The 14,758-nt window shown below is 40.0% G+C and overlaps 1 protein-coding gene across 3 annotated transcripts in view; it reads left to right on the plus strand.

Annotated features, from left to right (window-relative positions):
* Positions 1-14,758, plus strand: part of TPD52L1 (tumor protein D52 like 1) — a 105,466-nt gene that overhangs the window by 89,253 nt on the left and 1,455 nt on the right. Inside the window, exons 4-7 of one of the 3 annotated variants that reach the window (XM_023513415.1) lie at positions 290-391; positions 4,700-4,714; positions 6,414-6,452; positions 9,395-9,455. In XM_023513415.1, the coding sequence (XP_023369183.1) occupies positions 290-391; positions 4,700-4,714; positions 6,414-6,452; positions 9,395-9,455 (217 nt within the window). The remainder of the gene's footprint in view (positions 1-289; positions 392-4,699; positions 4,715-6,413; positions 6,453-9,394; positions 9,456-14,758) is intronic. The other 2 variants (XM_012806206.2, XM_012806208.2) reach the window with 2 other exon arrangements.

The raw sequence follows: 14,758 nt of genomic DNA on the forward strand, positions 1-14,758 counted from the left end.
ATGCACTTTTTTAAGAAAAACTCTCCACTCCAGTAGCAGTTCCATTATTTGTGAAGGAAGATCTGCACATTCCGACCTGCATTTGTGTATGTATGTTCTTCCAGCATTCAGAGTTAATAGTCTGACTTAGCCTCCCATCTCCAAGCAATGAATGGAAACTATTGCTTCTGTGGCTCCTTTTCCTAAATCTGTTTAGGAAAGGGAATTTTCAAAGGAAAGAAGGTGAATATTGGATGAGTGATCATGAGATAGAGCTGTGTTGCTCACTGTTACCCTCTTTCACTCCCAGCTACAAGAAAACACATGAAACCCTGAGTCACGCAGGGCAGAAGGCAACTGCAGCTTTCAGCAATGTGGGGACGGCCATCAGCAAGAAGTTTGGAGACATGAGGTACTGTGGGAAAGAACCGTGGGAACAGGGCCAAGCCCCTGGCTTTCTGATTGAAGGGAACATTATGGCTGATATTGATTGATGACTAAGATACATTTTTATTTGGGGACATTTTTTGCCTGAAGATCAATTTAGGGGTCTTAGTCCTAAAAATGCCCTTTTCACTAGAACCCAATAGAAGGTAGAGGGTAACTAGTAAGGGACATTTTAAAAGAATGTAGCACATTTAATCTTACTAGCTAAAGTTTAAACGGTAAGTGAAAATATACATTCAGTAGAGTGTGCTCTGATAAACTGCTCTAGGTTGGATGTTTTTATACAGTTATCCAGTATTTTTTGTGCTAAATACACATATATTTATTCTTTTGTTCCAATAAAGTACCATATAATATTTACTTTTTTATGGTTTTTTCCTTTACTTTAGCAATATTTTGTGAAGATCTTAAAATTCGTTACACCTTTATTTTTTTTTTAGTGCCCTCCTTCATGATTCAATGGCTGCATTTTTAATGTCTTTATTACCTTAACTCTAGTGCAAGGCTGTAGTAACACTTTTAGACAAATACCCTTGTACATTTGATTATTTTTTATGATTTCACTATTATATAAACTAAGAGTAAACATCAAGGTTAATTTTGAACTGAGAACCAAAATGCCTCACTGTTGACATCAGGAAAAAAGTGTAGTATTGGCCGCTTTTATTTTTTGTATTATGTATGAGAAAGCTATATAGAGTTATTAGTCTTGGAGTTTTTGCTTGCTTAAATACCTATCATAGTTTATTTTGAATTTGGTTAACGCGCTTTGAGAGACTTCTCTTTAGAAATCAGTTTCATTTTTCTCTCTAGAAACCAAATTTGTATATAAAAAATGTTTCAAATGTATTTTATTTTGTTATTATTAATATTTTTTGAGATAGAATCTCACTATGTCACCCTTGGTAGAGCGCTATGGTGTTACAGCTCACAGCAACCTCAAACTCCTGGGCTTAAAATGATTCTCTTGCCTCAGCCTTCCAAATAGCTGGGATTACAGGAGCCTGCCACAACACCCAGCTACTTTTTTGTTACCATTGTCAGTGTTGTTTAGCTGGCCCAGGCCAGGTTCGAACCTGCCAGCCTTGGTGTATGTGGCCAGCGCCCTACCCACTGAGCTACAAGCGCCACCCTTCAAATACATTTTAATTTTCTTCTTTTTAAAAGAAATCTGTGCTTATTTATTTTCCTGGATTCTTAAACTATTACTTTTTGATAAAAATAAAAAGCTTTTGATATGTAAAGGAAAATATTTGTATTTGCATTTTAATATTTATGTTTACATATATGTGTATCTTGTTTTCTTTTACTTCAAAAATTGCTAGATTATACCTAATATTCATGAACCATCTTATCAATTAGGCATTCCCAAGGCCAGAGTTAAATAAGGACATGTGCGTGAGTTTGAGTATGCTGTTTTATCTTCATTTTTACCAATACCCTCATAGCAAAAAGCAAGTGAAGTTTTTCAGAGGCAGGTGTGATGAACTGGAAACCTTCAGGATTATTGCTTACCCCTAATTTTATTACAAATAAAATTTGCAGTTCATTCCAATGGTATTATAATATTTATCTAAAGTAATTAAATAATCCCTTAAAACAGGAAACATCCCATTACCTGTTATGCCTGAGAACATATATTTGGCCATGTTTATAAAATTTGATTTCTACACACTTAGTGAAATCTTTCGCTTGAACACTAGAAATTCAGCCTATCACTGCTAACTGGAATAGTGTCTCAGCATCTTCAGGGGACCTTACTAAACACAAATGAAGCTTGTTTAGAATACCTACTCCCAGATTGTACCTCTCAGAGATCGTGCCTCAGTACAATGAGTCCTTGGGTGAAGTCTAGGCTTCTGAGCCTGTAACAGGCTCCCAGGTAATTCAGCTTCAGATGATTAGGATATGAGGAAGTCGGATGTGACTCATCTCTTCTGTTCCCGGGTGTTCTCATTTGTGAAATGACGGTAAGAGTATGAGAGTAGCAGAAGAGAGCGTGGCATGTATTATGCACTCAATAAATACTAGTTTTTCTCCTTATTAAATGGCCGTCTCAGTTACAAGGTGATCCAACATCATGGAAACTGGGCAGAGTCCATTCACAGGAGCCCATTGTATTTCATAAAGGCTCTGCTGATTGTTCCAAATAGTGAAGAATGAAGACTAGTTTCACATTTGTGCTGCATTGACCCTTATGTACATCCACCAGTTGGGTATAATATCCAGGTTGTCATGATCACCTTTCTTCCTGTTTCAGTGTGGTTTTGTTTTAGCAGAACAAATAACCTATTTCCCAGGAGATCCAAACTTTTTATAAATTACTACTCCATGTAGAGAATATAATATCTTTATTATCAACTGTGGCTACAAGTATAGGAAAATGCAGCTTATGTTACTTGATATAGTTCTAAAATACTTTGAAGAATTTGAAAAATTCAGACCTATAGTTCAGTGTAGTATTTATATATATATATATATATTTTTTTTTTTTTTTTTTTGAGACAGAGCCTCAAGCTGTTCACCTGGATAGAGTGCTATGGCTTCACTGCTCACAGCAACCTCCAACTCCTGGGCTCAAGCGAGTCTCCTGCCTTGGCCTCCCAAGTAGCTGGGAGCACAGGTGCCCGCCACAATGCCCGGCTATTTTTTGGTTGCAGCCATTGTTGTTTGGCGGGTCTGGGCTGGATTCGAACCTGCCACCTTAGGTGTATGTGGCTGGTGCCCTAGCCGCTTAAGCCACAGGTGCTGAGCCAGTATTTTATATTTTTACATTTCTCTGAAACCCTTTGTATAAAAATGAGGATAATTCTTGGTGAAAGCAACAAGTTTTGCAAAGAATTTTTAGTTTTACATTATGCTAAAACAAGTAATATACATAAAAGTCATTTTGAAATTGCTTAAGTTTAATTAAAGAATCTTAACTGAGAATATTTAGTAAATTTTGATGTTTTGTTCAAATTAATGTGCTGTTTATAAAATGATAATGGAGAAGTATTAAAATTTTATCATAGACATTTTATTAAAACTTTTTTTGGTTAAAAATGTTATTCAAGGCTCGGCACCTATAGCTCAACCGGCTAAGGCGCCAGCCACGGACACCTAAGGTGGCGGGTTCGAATCCCCAGCCCGGACCCACCAAACAACAATGACGGCTGCAACCAAAAAATAGCCGGGCGTTGTGGCGGGCGCCTGTGGTCCCAGCTACTTGGGAGGCGGAGGCAGGAGACTCGCTTGAGCCCAGAAGTTGGAGGTTGCTGTGAGCTGTAATGCCACGGCACTCTGCCCAGGGGGACAGCTTGAGGCTCTGTCTCAAAAACAAACAAAAAAAAAACAAAAAAAAAGAATGTTATTCAATATTTTTATTAGTTACATGAAAACTCTCTTGTGCATTCTTGGAAGAAATTTCTAAACTTGTTCAAAAAGATGCTGGCAAAACTCAGATACCTTGCAAGGATACCTCTCAGTTTTTTATTAAAATAATTCCAGTGAGTACTTACAATAAGATTTTGAAAATCTAGAGTTTAGACCTTTTAATAACTGGATGAAAAGCACTGTATCAGGATTTAATTTATATGTTTTATAAAAATAAATTATATCTCCCGAGCAAAGTGAGATTTTCAATTTATCCTGATTGTCGTAGAATTGCCTCGTCTTTCTCCATCTGTAAAATAACATTGTTAATACTTGCCTGACCAAAGTGTTTCCTGTGATGTTAAAATGCGGTCACATTTATGAAAGTACTCTGAATAAATACAAGCTGTTGGAATCATTTTTATAATGCTATTGGCATCTTCTTGGAATTTCTCAGTGAATCGGTTCAAACTGTGGTCCAGTGGGGTGAAATGTACGAAGAAGGCATGTCATTTTATTAGACAGTCTAATTCAGTAGAACCTCCATAGTTGACCACCTCCCTACATTGACCACTTCCGTAAATTGATCTAATTTTCATGGGCTGGGCATGCACCACCCGTACTCAATGCAAGTTCCTTACATTGACCACCTCCACATGTTAACTTATTTGTTACAGTCCCAAGGCTGGTCAATTTATAAAGGTTAGAAGCAACATTTATAATAAGTCGGTAAAATGATCTGTAAGATCCATTAAAAAGTCAGTATACTCAGAAAAGAGGGGAGAATGGTGTTACCAATCTTTGCTTTGGGGCTCTGGAAAGGGGCGGCGGGGGCGGCGGGGGCGGCGGGGGCAGCGGTGGTTGTGCGCCTCCTGTGCTAACTCTGCTCTGCTTTTCCCCTCATGCTGCTGGGCTGCAGGTCTCACTCCATCGGGTAAGCGCCACGTGGCTACGTGAGGGGCTCTGCCTACTCCCTGGCTGCCCCCTTGCTGCCTGGGGTTCATTTCTTTCCCACTATGCCTCAATCAGAAAATGCAACTGGACTCTCCTTGGCCGTGCGTGTTCATGACCAGGACGATACAGATCCTAGGGCACCTACTGTGTCTGACTTTATTTAAGTACATTTATCTCATTTCTGGATCATTTACACCGATTTCACTTGCTGAGCAATCTCTTAGGAATCCTTTCCTGTGCCATTTCTTCCTACTTTGGCAGAGGTCCTTAGAATTGAAAGAAGAATAAAAAAGAAAAGTGGCGACAGAGAGGTGGATTTTAAAATAAAACTTCTAGAAAGTAAAGTTGAAAAACAGCAGATTGCTTCTCTAGACTGTCATGTTTCTCTGAATTCCTTATAACTATGAACTTGTGCCAGTGTTTCACCTGCAGCTTTCTATACCCTCTGAAGTTGGAAGGGAGAAAGGTTACCGGGAAAGCATATATATTAGGTTTGCAATTGTCAGTCCCAGGCTAGGAATTGACCCTACTTCTAGCTGAGACCTTATCATATATGTATTTTGAGGGGAGAGGGGGATTTTTTTTCTAAGAAAATTGCTTATATTTAGAGATGAACAGATTGGTAATGCTGATGAATTTCTTTTAGTGATGTTTTTTAAATGTAATTTTTGAGGAAATATTTTGCCTAATAGTTTCCAAATGGAGTGTCTAGAGTAAGACCCTAAGTGTCCCTCCGGTTTCTTTGACCTTTACTTTCTGCGTTCTAGTAAAGTGCTGTCCATACTAATGACCTCAGTGGGTATTGTCAGGGAATAGTGAGCCATTTGATCCCTGACCTATTAGCTTCTTAGAGAGGAGAAAGCAGGGACGCTGTTGAAATGTGTGAAGGGTCCTCCTTAGTATAGTGGTGAGTAAAAAAAAATTTTTTTAAGTGGAAAAGTGTTTGAAAGGGGGATCCAGCCAGGACTAATGCTCAGGGCAGGGGATCCATTTTGCTGGCTCTCTCTGCTCAGCCTGATTTCTGAGTGGAACGGAATACAATATAATAAATAATCAGAGGGAAGATGGGTCTGCTACTGTTGGATTAATAGGATGAGAAGGCTGAATCTCTTAAAATTCTGAGGAATGTTTTTGTTTGTACCAAACATTCTTGACAATCAAACCAGAATGGATGCTGAAGCCTTGGCCTCCACTCCGGCCTGTGTGAATTTTGTTGCCGGGCTGGGGTCATGTTTCCTTGACTGTCCTATGTTAATGACGTGCCTTCCTCGGTTTCTCTGCGATGCAATGATGAGTGTCTTCCTGCCAGCCTCTACTTCCTGGGCGCTGGCCTTCTCTGCATGAGCAGGAGAAGGGAGGGGAGGCTCAGGTTGGGCCTAGTGAGGATGCCCCTGGGCTACTGGGCTCACCTGGGGGAAACCAGACCTGCTCAGGTTTCCTGGCCTGGGGACCTGCAGGAAGTAAAATAATACGACCGAGGATCATCTCTTCCCCACGTATACCCTTGAAAGCTGACTATGCCCCATTATCCCAAAGGAAAAGAAATAGTATCTTGGTGGGGTGGGCAGGGACTATTTCAAATATGTGAAGTTGCTGTTTTAGAACTGTAAACAGGGAGTTTGTCATGTACTTATATTGTGCCATTTCTTTTTCCCCCCTTAATCCATTTTGCCCTGAAGCTACTCCATTCGCCATTCCATAAGTATGCCTGCTATGAGGTAATGTGTATAAACTATTTTATATAATTATTAATCAGAATGTGTTTAAAGTATGTATTTGTATTTACTGGTGGGTTTTTCCCCCTTTATGTGGAAGGAAATTGCTGAAGTGCCACAGTCTGCCTCTTTTCTAATGGTATTTAGGAGAAAAGGCTGAGAATTCTTTAGAAGAATGGGGGGGTGGGGTGGGCTTTTGGCCACACACACTGGATTAAATCCAGCATTTCCTATGTGACCTATGACAAGTGACATAACTGTCTCAATCTTCATTCTCTTATCCATATACTGCAAGAAATAAGACCTACCTCATATGGTGGTTGTGAGGCATAAACAAAGTAACTTAGCACTTAGCACAGGACCTAGAACATTCCAAGCATACTTGCAAAGGTAGAAGTACATTTTCTTATTTCAGTACAATAACATGCGAGCCTGGGAGAAAAAAAGATAGGAGACCGAGAGGGCTAAAGTTCTAGAAAGGCTATCATTAGGATTTTTATGGTAGACATTAAGATGACATGAGCAATAAAGTGTTATTAAAATTACTGGCAAGTTTACTACTGAAAACTTGTGAGAAAGACATTCTGAGCTTCAAGTTTGCATGGTTGATGAATACAATCAGAAAAAATCAAAGTATTAGTGATAGAATACAGGAAAGAATGTTAGATTGGGCATCAGAAGATGCAAGTTGTAGCCCAATCCTGCCGTAGTTAACGTTGCAGCCTTGGGAAGAGTTACCTCAGTGGTATCAGTTTCATCCTATTTAAAATAAGAGGCTAGAATCAGATTTATTATTCTTCCCAAGGTGCTCCCAGAGCCCTAGACCTGCCTAGAAATCAAGCATATTCCATATTGTGGTTCGAATACATTATAGAGAGGGCTCTGTTGCTTTAAGTAGTGTGAGACCACAGAAGCCAAATTCTTTGCAGTGCCAAAAGTTTATAGTGGTCCATGATATGATTAAATCTGGTCAAACAGTTTCTTCCTGTCCTCCAGCACGCATTCTAGTACAATTTAATTAGAGGAAAGTCTGTTCTGTCATGTCCGATGATCTCTCTTCTGCCCTGGGGTTATTCGGTTAATTGGTTGATTTGGAAATTTAACCACAGTATTTGGTTCTCTGTATTTGGTGGCAAATAGGGAGTATAGATTCAAGACTGCTTAGTTCTCCTGCGAAGGGCTTGGTACCCCTAACTTACGAACACCCAAATTAAGTAGTGTAACCGGAGGCTCTGGGCTCCTGCAGGTATCGAATTTTAATTCTAGGTGTGATAAAAAGGCCCTCAAAAAATAACATGTCTTTGTTCTTTGAACCAGGAACTCCTCTAGTACTGGCTTATGGGTCAAATGCAGTCAATAAGAGTTTGTCTGAGATCAACTTTTTAAAAAAACAATTATTTTACTCATCTAACATATACCCATGAACCATTTGGGCTTAACCATAGGCACTTTGTGGGCCTGTGTTGCCGATGACAGGCAGTAATGTGGGCGGGCTTGGCCAACTAAAACCTGCAGGGGAAATGAAGGAACAGTAAGTATTGAGTCATTCAAGTATAATGTCACTATTATATCATCACGAAATAGGAATCTTGGAGGGTACTCTCGGGAATTTGACTCATGTTTGAATCATATACAAGGCACGATGCCTCCTGGGACCCTCTGAACTCACTGTTGTTAATCCAGGCAGGCTGAGTGCAGGTACCTTTCTGACTATGTGGAGTGTCAGAGACTCCGGAGACAATCCTTAACAGAGCCAAATTCACTAAAATAACCACCCCCGTATTCTTTATGTTAGCAGCCTCTTGATAGTTGAAGAACTGAACTTTATTCCACATCATACAGTGAAACTCCTATTTTATAGCCCTTCTTCTTTATAAAGGAGTCTCATCAGGTCATTCCCTTAGTTTACTTTTTTTATATTCAATAGAGAATAGCATGTGGTTTAGGATATACAGTAACATTTAGTTGAATTATTTGACCTGAAAATGATGGCGTCCTTGCATTGAAAGCTGCCATTGATATAAGAATGAAGATACATTTAGTTGCGCTCCTGTTTCTTTAGCTGGACTTAGTGTTATTTTTAATGGTAATGACGTCTTTAAACTATAATATCACATGGCCACATCCAGTATGAGAAATCAGAAAGCACCAAATGAAGTATTCGATGCTTAAAGCATCATGATGGTATGTGGATCATTTAACACAGTGAAGGAGCCACAGATAAAATGCCCATAAGCTGTTTGGTAAGAGAACAAATAGGTACCCTGTTGGGAAGTAAAAATAACGCATACTAATAACACCATTGTGATCAGGAATTGGGTAGATAATTGGGCATATTTCACCCTAAAATAATGAAAGCAGTAACTTTCTGAAACACCACTTCACAAAAATTGTCAAAAGGATTACTGTTTAAGACATGGAAAAGAAAAAAAAAAACATCTTTTTTCCTTAATTCTATTTCTGTCCTGTCTCACATTTGCTGTAATAAATAACTTTAAAATTCCAAGTGGTAAAACTCAAGCTTTACATTCTTCATGCAGATTTTCCATTACTCACTAAAACGTCTGAGTTAGGAAGAGGAGGGTTGTGGTAAAAAACAATTAAGTGCTAAATGGAAAATGAAGCTAGCACTCCACTGACTCATTGAAAATGACTTACAGTGTCCTATGGAATTCTTACTGCTGCAGCCTTGCCAAATGCTGTATTATTTATTCCACAGTTGAGTTTCTGATGGTTTCACCCAGAAAAAGTCTGTCAGGTTCTGATTTCTGTACATAACCTAGCAGAAGTGACATTATTTACCAGTGTGGTAGGTGTAGGTGGCAAACCCACAAGAAGTTCTGGTGCAGACGTGATGTTTACAAATAGGAGCAGAAAACCAAACAGCATGAGTTGCTAAGACAGCCGGGTCTTTAGAGCTGACCTCTCTTTTTTTGTTATTTTAGGAATTCTCCTACTTTCAAATCATTTGAGGAGAGGGTTGAGACAACTGTCACAAGCCTCAAGGTACAGATGACATGAATTCTGTGTGAGTGGGTCCATTGAACCAGGACAGTGTAGCACGGCTGCCATTAGTTCCAAAGGCAAGGCAGGGCCACCAGCACATCCCATTCAGCCAAGAAGGCAGACCTGCTACAGTCAGACTTTTCTCTTCACATATAAACCTATAAATAAGACCAGTACCGAATAGTGTTACTGTATCCTTAGAGCCCTTTGTGTGAACCATTCAGGGATGAATTGCTTATGAAAGTGAATTGGGGTTTGAGTTTACGTTATAATCTCTTAGTGCTACCTCCCTCCCCACCAAAGTAGATATGTGAGATGTCTGGGAAGAGGATAAAGGCTGTATGAATTTGGAATTTAAAGCATGAGTGAAAGTTCAATAACAGCTCCAAGTGCCTCTGGTTTGGACATGGACCAGCAAAAAAAAAGTCTAGTACCATCTACGTATTACCATCCATTACCTGTCAGCTCCCTAGATTTATTTACTGAATTCACATACTGAGGCCATCACTACATGGTTATCATGGAGGAATTAAGCTGAGTCACAAAATGCATTTTGTAATAATGCCTGTGATCCCTGGGTATAAATGCAAAACATGCCTTTGACACAGTAGATGTTAAAAAAAACTTCACTAGATATTGTGTATGTATTTGAGCATAGGTAAGTTAGTCTACAGAGGAAAAGGAGCCAAAATGAAATCAGCGTGGTCTTAAAATGAGTCAAACTTTTAAAACAAGAAAATCACTGTAACTACTAAGGTCATTTTTAAAGACAGTATCACCTAAACAATGATTTAATTACAGCTTGTTGTCATTATCACTCCTTTGTATTATACGATTACTGGGGAAATTAAGAAGATGTATGATCTTTAAGGGGACCAAGCAGTCACACGCTGGTTATTCAGCTGCTCCTGAATATTCTCACGTGTTGCCTGTATGTGAGCTGGTAAATTGTCCCTGACTAGAGGTCCCAGATGCTCTTATTGATTTGGCTCTGGTAGGTTTTTCTCTTAGGGCAGAGTTTTTACCTTAGTTTTCTACCTTTGCTTTACTAGGCCAGTGATCAGGTGCTGAAGGCCCAGGAATGAAAGTTCTGCTCAGAGCTGGTCAGGCTTTCATTGGTTTGGTTCCCCAGCAGTTTCTAGCCCTGCGTTTGACTGTTCTTAGCAACACCATCACTTACAACTATACAGGAACCTATAGGAGCCAGAAAATTCTCCCAGTAGTAGGGACTTTTTTTTTTTTAATGGAGAGACCTGCAAGGTTGTGGACCTTTCTCTTGGTAAAATATCAAAACAAAAGGCTTAAAAATCCCAGGAGTCAGCTTCTCAACATCGAGTTTACAGCTTTAGACAACCCAAGGAGCACGCATTCTGTTAACACAAGTCCTGAGGCAGGAAAAGTGGTACTTTTAGGTTTTCTTTAAAAGAAGGAGATACAAAGAAGCAAAAGAAGAATAAAGAACGTATTTTCATTTGCTTGTAGGAAGCTGGTAAGCTCACAGCCCATTTTCAGTGTGGCTCCACACTCCCAGAGGAGTAGAGCCTGCTTCCTCCCGCAGACGTTCTTCTGACTAACTCAGCCCACCAGGCACTAGCCTTTGTCGAGACCTCCTGAAAGTGGATTCCATGCCAGTACTGTACTTGGTTTAAAAAGACTGAAATCCCACCCACCTCCTGTCTCACAGCCAGAGCCTACTTCCTCTTTTTCTGCCTACCCAGGCAATGGAGAATAGCTGATCACCACGCTTTGTGTAAAACCTCCCACTGCCTCAGGAATGACACACTTCTCATTCCTTTTTTCCTCTCTAGACTAAATAAAAGATATGTTTAATCCTTCTTTATATAGCTGATTTTCTGCATTTACTTTTGTATTTCAGTCTTCTCCAACCATTCTAGTGTTCTTCAATGATGAACCCTTAGGCCAGGCATCCTCAAACTAAGGCCCGCGGGCTCCATGCGGCCCCCTAGGACATTTATCTGGCCCGCCAGGTCGGGTGTTTTTGCCACCACTGCTTAGCCGCCGACTTGTCCTGGGGCCCACAGTCCTGCCCTCCAACGGTCTGAGGGACAGTGAACTGGCCCTGTGTTTAGAAAGTTTGAGGACCCCTTAGGCTGGTTTCTGAGGGAGTGGAGTGACTCATGGATCAGTAAGGATGAGAGGAACTCCTTGCAGGTCTGGGTGCTGCATTTCCATTCACAGGTCTGCTTTAAGCTAGCTTTTTAAAACACCACTGATCAGGAACCATGGCCATCTTTACCTTCTGTGAGGAGTAATGTTCTGCTGTAGGGTGAGGCCCTCTCCTGCCATTTTCTCACGCAGTCAGTCACATACCATGTGATGGTTGTAGCAAATCAGCTGTGGTTTTTTTTATCCCCAATTCTGTAGTTAGTTTTCCCATGAAAAATTGTCCAATCCTAGAAACTTTACTTCTGACTACATTTTTTTTTTGAAACAGAGCTTCACTCTGTTGCCATGGGTAGAGTCATGACATCATAGCTCACAGCAACCTTAAACTCTTGGGCTCAAGCAATCCTCTTGCCTCAGCCTCCCAAATACCTGGCCCTACAGGCACCTGCCACAATGCCTGCCTAATTTTTTTTCTGTGTTCAATAGAAACAGGGTCTCAATCTTGATCAGGCTGGTGTCAGGCTCCTGAGCTCAAGCAATCCACCCACCTTGACCTCCGGGAATGCTGGGATGACAGGTGTGAGCCGCCATCCTGGCTTCTGCCTACACACTTGCAGTGTATTACTCGATGACCCCTTAGCTGGTGTCACCTATTCTATTTGATCCAAAATTAACAATCAGATGCAGAATCAACTCCTGTGGAACCACATTTGGTATATTCTGACATGTTCCAGCGAATCATCAGTAACTACATCCCTTCTCGCCGTTGTACTTCCACGTAAAGCAGATCAGATTTTTAGTGCACCTACTTTTTTTCCCCTCCAGTACACTAAGTATACAAATCACACTTCAATCGAACATTTAAAATCGTGGTAGCAGTCTATAGTATAGCGGGCAGCAGGAGATAATGTAAAACCAGTGTTCTCAGGATTCTTGGTCATCTCTACCTTGGGGATTCCTTACAATTATATCTTTCCTTGTTTAACCTTTACCCAATAAAATACTTATAGGATTCCCCTTAGTCCCCAGTATGTTCCTCTGAAACTTATTTAAAATTATGCAAATGTCTTAGAATAAGATTCTAAATTATAAAATTTCATTAACATACCCTAGTTCAAATTCCTAGGAAGTCCTTCTTTTCCTGCTAAGCAGAGAAAAATGTATGCACTTCCCTTTTCTTCTCTTTCTGTTATACATATGTAAGTTATGTACATATGAACTTATGTAGAAAACTGATTATGGAATTAGCTGGCATTCACCCATGACATCAGAAGAAAGGATTTGCATTTTTGGTGCATTCCTGGCAACTCACCAAACGAATTTTGATGCGCAAAGAATTAACAAATAATTCTTTGTTAATAATTATTCTTGTATCTGTTACTCAAATATTGTGATTAGTGCACCTACTTTTTGAAGAATATGTTACATGGGCTCGGTGTTCATAATTCAGTGGTTAGGGTGCTGGCCACGTACACCAGGGCTGGTAGGTTCAAACCAAGCCTGGGCCTGCTAAGCAAACAAACAACAACAACAACAACAAAAATAGCCGGGCGTTGTCGTAGGCACCTCTAGTCCCAGCTACTTGGGAGGCTGAGGCAAGAGAATGGCTTGTGCCCAAGAGTTTGAGGTTGCTGTGAGCTCTGACACTAAGGCACTCTACAGAGAGTGACAAAGTGAGACTTTGTCTCAATTAAAAAAAAAAAAAAGAATATGTTACATGGCCTGAATCAAAAACATAAAAAAAAGGCAAGATATATTATCCTTTTTATTTCTTTATGTCTTTGTGTCTTCTTATGTCAACTGTTTTATCATGAGAGATTAGGAAGCCCCACTCAGCAATACATTCACATCTTACTTGAGCAGATCCTTGCCTAAAGCATCACTGAACCCACATGGTTAGGAGACCCTTTGATTCCCTCCCTTCTTTGGCAGATTGATTTCTTTCAAAGCAGTTCCTTCCTTTTTAATTTTACTATTGTTTTGAAAAAATGTCAAGAAGTAGGAGTGCAGGCTTGGCACCCTTAGCTCAGTGGTTATGGTGCCAGCCACATACACCAGGGCCAGCAGGTTCAAACCCAGCCTGGGCCTGCTAAATAACAATGACAACTACACAACCAGCATTGTGGTGGGCGCCTGTAGTCCCAGCTACTTGGGAGACTGAGGCAAGAGAATCGCTTAAGCCCAAGAGTTAGAGGTTGTTGTGAGCTGTGATGCCACAGCACTCTACTGAGGGTGACATTGTGAGACTGTCTCAAAAAAAAAAAAAAAAAAAAAAAGTAGGAGAGCAGAAAGAAACAAAGCCCAGAGGGAAACATCAGTAACTGATATTCCTGATTCAACACCGTATGTGACTTATTGCAAAGCAGAAGCAAAGCAGAATGAGAATGTGAATGAAAAAGAAAAGAGAGGCTGAGAATTATTAACATAGTTGATTACATTGAATTAGTCTTATTTATTTTCTCTCAGGAAAAAAATAAACATAGTCAAAAATCATAGTTGAAAGCCTCCCTTCCCACCTCTACCTGGAGCTGGGAGAACAGAGAGGTGGAGGACCAGTGCTCCTTGCCAGAGGTCCACAAAATAAGCCAAATCCAGCTGGTCATCGACTTTTGAATGACTTGTAACCGGAGAGTGATTTTACATTTTTTTAATGGTTGAAAAAAAATCAAAATTAAGAATAATATTTGTGACACAAAAATTCAAATACATGAAATTCACATTTCTGTGTTCATAAAGTCTCATTAAAACATAGCCATGCTCATTTACTTATGTAATGTGTGCGACTGCTTTTCTGACAGCTGGTTTGAGATGTCAGACTATATTTTTCCCAAACCTAAAATCTGTACTCACTGGCTCTTTACAGACCTCAAGCAGAGTGGAAAAAGGTGATTTAGTGATTGAATTTAAGAGGCAGAGAAATGTAGTGACAACTGTAGATAAGTGTAGAAAACGGCTTTGAAACACTGTTTTAATTTTTTAAAGGGTAAGCCAGGTGGCATGGACACATCCCTAGTGTCATTAAAGTGTCTGTGAGTGATGACTTTGGGGACAGTGAGGGGCAGGCATCAGATTGGCAATAGCAACATCGTTCTCTACTTTCCCTTTCCTCAGAGTGTTTTTCTACATTGTGAAAAACAATGGCAGGGAAGGCTAATGTGATTATTAATACAAATTGC

This window comes from Otolemur garnettii, unplaced genomic scaffold (genome assembly GCF_000181295.1).
Source record: "Otolemur garnettii isolate 467f Iridium unplaced genomic scaffold, OtoGar3 scaffold00002, whole genome shotgun sequence".
NCBI lineage: Eukaryota > Metazoa > Chordata > Mammalia > Primates > Galagidae > Otolemur > Otolemur garnettii.